Here is a 7,056-nt window from a genome sequence, read left to right as displayed (position 1 = left end):
TGTGTGTGTGTGTGTGTGTGTGTGTGTGAGAGTGTGTGTGTGTGTGTGTGTGTGTGTGTGTAACTCTTGTGCAGCAGCAGCTGATGTGAACACACTCTCACACTAACAAACTGACTTAACAAAACAAAGAGAAACACGCTCATCATCATCATCATCATCATGATGAATGACATCAACAGGAATGAGCGGCAGTGAGGATGACAGGATCGATGAGCTCTTACCTCGTACTCCTCTTTGAAGCCGTAGCCCTCGGCGCATTTCATCTGCGTGATGTGCTGCAGCAAGTCGGCCACACGGATGGCGGGATGCAGCTGGCCTGTCTGGTACGGCACGTCCACGGCCTCACGCTTGCACAGCGAGTGTGTGTGTGACGAGTGTGTGTGCGTGTGCGACTGCACCAGGCTGCTGGTGTCGCTGGTCAGGGTTTGAGTCTCGTCTGCAACACAGGACAGAAAACACACGCGATGACGTCGCGGCAGTGAAACACGTCACACTTACAGTCACACTTACGCTTGCTTTTACAGTGACTTCAGTCACATGACCTCGCAAACGGGCCCTAACAAATTTAAATGAGCTGAAATGTAGTCTTAAATTGAAAGAATACTTCACTAAAAATAAAAATGCGTCATTATTTATTCACACTCACATCATTCCAAACCTGCATGCTGTGATTTCAATATGCGAAATAATGTTAATAATATAAATAAATATAATATAATATTATAATATAAAAACTAATAATATAAAATAAAAATATAATATATATTATAATACAAATTTTTTATATAATAAATATAAGTATATACATTTAAGTAATAAAAAATCATTTATTCTGTGAAAAAAAACAAAACAAAACTAAATCATATAACCCTGCTTAAAAAAACTCTGAAATTCAGCCTAAACTGGTCTTTAAATTGGATGTAGCTGGCTTAAGCTGGTCTTCCAATCTGGCTGGCTAAAAAGTGGTCAAAACCCCTCTAAAACCAGCCTGTTAAACCAGCTAAGACCAGCCAACCAGCTTAGAATGGTTTTAGCCATTTTTTCAGCAGGGATATGGTGCTCTATGTAAGAGAGAGACTGAAATTTAAGCAGTTATTCAGTGAAAATACAGACACATAACAGAAAAGTAACACCTTACAGGTTTGGAACAATATGAGAGCAAGCAAATAAAGACAAAAAGTACATTTTTGGATAAACTTTTCTTTTTGAACAAGTAAGGCAAGACACTACAGGTGAAAAGGATAGAAATTTAAGTAATAAATATCACCATAGCAGTTTTTTTTAAAGTATTATTGAGATACTAGTATAGTTTTTGCTAATATTTTGAATTATACTTCATTTTTATATTTTCTGCTTTCATGTTAACTTTAAAGGTTTTGTAATTTTGTAGTGCTTTCACATTTTTGTTAGTTTCTGTATATAGTTTTTTGTTAGTTTTTATTTTATTATATAATTTTTTAAATATGCATTAATTTGCATACATTTCCAGAACATAAATCTGAATATTGGATAAAGCCAGGATCAAAATTCTCATTTGATTTTGTTGACATATTAGAGTTAAAGGTTTTTACTGAGATGATTTTGGATTTCTCTTTTTATCACTCCATAGATCAGAAAATACTGTCAACAGACAGAAAAATAATTAATTTTCGCCATGTTTTTAGGACTAAAATGTTATATAAATCAGTGTGAATAATATATAAGCAAACCCCTCAGTAAAAACCTTCAGAATATAGGTATGAATAAAACCCTAAGTTTTGGTATGTGTAAGTGCTGCTGCAGAGGAGAAACAAACTCATTGCCTTCAAAAATATGCATTTTACCACGTTTTTAGGAGTAAAATGTTGTATAAATTAGTGTGAATGATATATGAACAAACCCCTCAGTAGAAACCTTCAGAATATAGAGAGGAATAAAACTCTAAGTTTTGGTGTATGTAAGTGTTACTGAAGTGGAGATAAAACCTCACCACCTTTAAAGATATGCATATTTACCATGTTTTTAGGAGTAAAATGTTATATAAATCAGTGTGAATAATATATAAGCAAACCACTCAGTAAAAACCTTCAGAATATAGGTATGAATAAAACCCTAAGTTTTGGTATGTGTAAGTGCTGCTGCAGAGGAGAAACAAACTCATTGCCTTCAAAAATATGCATTTTACCACGTTTTTAGGAGTAAAATGTTGTATAAATTAGTGTGAATGATATATGAACAAACCCCTCAGTAGAAACCTTCAGAATATAGATAGGAATAAAACTGTAAGTTTTGGTGTATGTAAGTGTTACTAAAGTGGATATAAAAGCTTTTAAAGATATGTATTGTAACTGAAATCTACAGACGCAAATAGATAAAGTGCAATAATATAAACACTTGTGTGTTTTGACCAGTGCAATGTTTCTCCTGTAGTGTCTTTGCCTTAATTGCCTGTATTTTTCCAGTTAATCAATCAGTGTAAAAGAAAGCGCTTGATTGGTTTCCCATTCATTGGCGATGGATGATCATGACACGACGTTGCAGGAAGGGTGGATGAGTGGATGTGGAGGGAGGGATCGATTGACTGCCCCGCTCGTTCATTCCTTCGTGAAATATCACGTGATATAACTTCAAAGAAACACGGCTAGAATCGGCCTGTGTGCCTGTTTCGCCCTGATCTGAGATCTGCCATGAGGCGTGGGTGCTGTCAATCAACAGCAAAGCATGAGCGGATAATCGGACGTGTGATGACGGATGTTCAGAGCCACATGGGCCAAAGCACAACAAGCCAAAGCAAAGAGAGCAGAAACACGATGCAGACGCACACGGGAGGAGGATGATGATGAGGATGATGATGAAGATGCGGTGGACGAGTGATGCTGTAACGCGCCAATGGAGGGAGGAGGATGTGACTCTAGTGAAACACACAACCTCTGTCACGCTGATGAACTTACCATTAATGGGGACTTTTTAAGCAGATACATTAGAGGTTAAATGAGAGAAGAGAGAGACAGAGAGAGAAGAGAGAGAGAGAGAGAGGAGACAGGGTATAAGCAACAATTACACCAAAGATAACTAGCAGAGCTCTGATCAGTCGCAGGGCGATCGGGGATCCGGGTGTTATGGGACTCAAATCACAATGAAGGAGAAAAATGAGTTTCAAAACAAAAGAAGAAATGCAAATAAAACTGATGAACATTGCAGTCGCTTCATGGAGATCTACAGAGCAGCTGCCTCGATCGAGTGTGCTGAGGAGGTCAAAGGTCACACGAAGGCCAATCAGACTCGTCATTTGTCAAATTACATGACCTCACCCTCAAAAATGATCAACAAAAATACGGCTTTAATGGGGATAAACATGATCTGTGCTGAACTCGATGTGTTTTGTGCATTGAATTACTGGCTTCGAGACAATAAATGCATTTAATTAGAATTTAAAATTAAGATCATTAAAAATATAACCAAAATAACTAACTACATAAATAAATATTATTATTATTTTTATAAATTGTAAAAATAGAAATCTAATAATTGTATTAAATTATAAATTATAATTAAAAATAAAATTATAATAAAATACAATACAGAATAAAATAAAAAAATATGAAAAATGAATAAAAACAATAATAAAATAATTAATAGCAAAATAATTAAAAATATAAAAACAGAAATATATTAAATTAATTAAACTATAAATGAAAATGACGATAAACAAACAAACAAATAGAAATACAATAAATGCATTAAATTATAAATTAAAATGAAATCAAATAAATGAAACATTTCAAAATAATGAATAAAAATGATACAAAAATAGAAATATAATAAATGCATTAAATGATTAATTACAGTTTAAATTATAATAAAGACGAGTGATGCTGTAACGCGCCAATGGAGGGAGGAGGATGTGACTCTAGTGAAACACACAACCTCTGTCACGCTGATGAACTTACCATTAATGGGGACTTTTTAAGCAGATACATTAGAGGTTAAATGAGAGAAGAGAGAGACAGAGAGAGAAGAGAGAGAGAGAGAGAGGAGACAGGGTATAAGCAACAATTACACCAAAGATAACTAGCAGAGCTCTGATCAGTCGCAGGGCGATCGGGGATCCGGGTGTTATGGGACTCAAATCACAATGAAGGAGAAAAATGAGTTTCAAAACAAAAGAAGAAATGCAAATAAAACTGATGAACATTGCAGTCGCTTCATGGAGATCTACAGAGCAGCTGCCTCGATCGAGTGTGCTGAGGAGGTCAAAGGTCACACGAAGGCCAATCAGACTCGTCATTTGTCAAATTACATGACCTCACCCTCAAAAATGATCAACAAAAATACGGCTTTAATGGGGATAAACATGATCTGTGCTGAACTCGATGTGTTTTGTGCATTGAATTACTGGCTTCGAGACAATAAATGCATTTAATTAGAATTTAAAATTAAGATCATTAAAAATATAACCAAAATAACTAACTACATAAATAAATATTATTATTATTTTTATAAATTGTAAAAATAGAAATCTAATAATTGTATTAAATTATAAATTATAATTAAAAATAAAATTATAATAAAATACAATACAGAATAAAATAAAAAAATATGAAAAATGAATAAAAACAATAATAAAATAATTAATAGCAAAATAATTAAAAATATAAAAACAGAAATATATTAAATTAATTAAACTATAAATGAAAATGACGATAAACAAACAAACAAATAGAAATACAATAAATGCATTAAATTATAAATTAAAATGAAATCAAATAAATGAAACATTTCAAAATAATGAATAAAAATGATACAAAAATAGAAATATAATAAATGCATTAAATGATTAATTACAGTTTAAATTATAATAAATAATTAGTTACAAATTAAAATTATAATAATTATAATAAACATTATAATAATAATAATAAAATTGAAAAATGGAAATATGTATTAAATGATCAATTAAAATTATTACAAATATAATAAAATGAAACATAAAAATAAACAAAAATGAATAAATAAAATATAAAATAATAAATAGCAAAAATGTTAAATATAGAAAAACAAATATAATAAATGCATTAAATTATAAACAAATAAACAAATGGCAGTGCTTGATTTGAAGACTTTTGAACAATAAATACTTGATGTCCAGTATAGAATCTACATCGTTAGGCGCAAGCGGTTGAGAAGCGTTGAAGCAGCTGATTGTGCTTCTGCTCGTGTTGAACATCAGCATCATCTTCACTGCTCCATAAACCCTTGTGTGCCGGAGGTGAAGCTTTGCTGTTTTTCCCCCGTTTTATTGTGTAATGTAAACCTGTTCCCGCTCGAGCGATTATTTACACGTGCCGTTAGCCGAGAGTCATTCCTATTTAATACGCCGCTCTGAGCTCTTATTTTTCATCACATTATGTTTCAATTAAATTCTCAGGGCCGACTCTGGGGTACGGAGCGCTTTAGATAAATAGGGCGTAGAGGTGCCGCGAAAATGAGACAAAACCTGCTTTATTATTCCATTTTATCATAGAATAAACCAATAAACAGCTGCAAAATAAGAAAAATAAAAACAAGTAGGTCAGAAAGAGTTGCTAAAGGCAGAAGAAACATTAGAGAGAATAGCAGAGAAGCAAAGAAACACTGGAGTGGATGTAGAGAACGAGCCGTCCTTCTCCAAAAACTACAAAAAACATCCCGAGGGGAAAGTCGACACCGGCAGAGCTGTCTCCACATTTACACAGTAAAGCATTCGCTCATGAACTGCATCAGTCGACCTGAAGAACCACAGAGCGATGCATTTATGTTTGCATTCATGCATTCGCCAGGCGCTTTTATTGCATGTATCATTTTATCAGTTCTTCAGTTCTAATGCAACAGCATCATCATCAGGCCTAGTTTAATAAACCCTAAAACTTTAAACTTGCACTCCTCAGTGTCTCGGTGTTCACAAAAACTGCTTTCATAAAAATTACATTAAATTTAATAGTAATTAACATAATACATTAATTTAATACATATTTTAATAAAGTAATAAATACATTTTTAATTATGTTTAAAATATAATTGATTTTAAAAGATTATAAACTAATTGAAATAATAATATTAAGTGTATAATAATAATAATAATAAGAATAAATTGAATTAATTAAATAATAATTTAAATTGAATTAATTAAAATGTGATAATTGATTATTAAATTATTAAATTAAATGTATTACTTTATATAATTATATAATAATAATAAATTATTATTATTAATATAACTAATAATATAGTAGTAGTAGTAATAATAATACACTTAATTTGATTTCATCTTCTAGTATGGTTTGTTTAATCCATTTTTGGATGGTTTTTTAGAGTTTTTCTGACTGAATTCAGGGGATTGATTTATTAACATCACCGCTCAAGTGTGTTGAATGTGCAGCTACAGCATCATCCATCCACTCCTCCACATCCAGTCCACATGTCTGTCCATGCAAATGAGATGTCAGACAGGAAGTGACATCACACGCACGAGGCTTGATGCGGATGGGATGGAGTGAAGGCGGAAGCCAAAGGAAGAGAAGCGACAGACAGACAGACAGACGAGTGAGCTGATGAGAAGCTGTAAAACAAGCCAAATCAAACCAACATGATGAGGAGAAACACAGACGCGGCTCACCTAAGATCGCAGTGGGAACGAAGGGGTCTGGAGGAGAAGCAGAGAAACACACAAACCATCAGTCCGTCTGAATGAACAGCTTTCTAGCAGATCTCAAAGCTCGACTGTCCAGCAACAAGATATTTCCTTCAGTGTTTCTACTATAATCTTGATCAAATTACTTGTTTTTATAAACAAACAGAATTTTTTTTTCTTGATTTTAAGCATTGTTTAGCATTTTAATTAAGTAAAATGTATTATTGTTAATTATTTTATTATTATAATATTATATAATTACAAACATATTTAAAATATTATTAATACATTAAAATACAGTAATAATAATAATAATTAAAATTATTATTATTATTAATCCAAATTATTTTAAGTTATTATTGGGTCTTATGGAGGTCATAAAATAATTTCTGCCATAAGTATAACAA

General features: G+C 32.4%; 1 protein-coding gene across 1 annotated transcript in view; it reads right to left on the bottom strand.

The window, feature by feature from the left end:
- Positions 1 to 7,056, bottom strand: part of LOC107681920 (receptor-type tyrosine-protein phosphatase mu) — a 250,840-nt gene that overhangs the window by 54,066 nt on the left and 189,718 nt on the right. Inside the window, exons 19-21 of the mRNA XM_016478293.1 lie at positions 6,635 to 6,661; positions 3,930 to 3,941; positions 222 to 436 (exon numbers count right to left, since the gene is read on the bottom strand). Coding sequence (XP_016333779.1) covers positions 222 to 436; positions 3,930 to 3,941; positions 6,635 to 6,661 — 254 coding nt within the window. The remainder of the gene's footprint in view (positions 1 to 221; positions 437 to 3,929; positions 3,942 to 6,634; positions 6,662 to 7,056) is intronic.

The sequence above is a fragment of the Sinocyclocheilus anshuiensis genome, unplaced genomic scaffold, assembly GCF_001515605.1.
Source record: "Sinocyclocheilus anshuiensis isolate Anshui unplaced genomic scaffold, SAMN03320099.WGS_v1.1 scaffold2198, whole genome shotgun sequence".
NCBI lineage: Eukaryota > Metazoa > Chordata > Actinopteri > Cypriniformes > Cyprinidae > Sinocyclocheilus > Sinocyclocheilus anshuiensis.
This window is presented reverse-complemented; position numbering and strand designations above follow the sequence as displayed.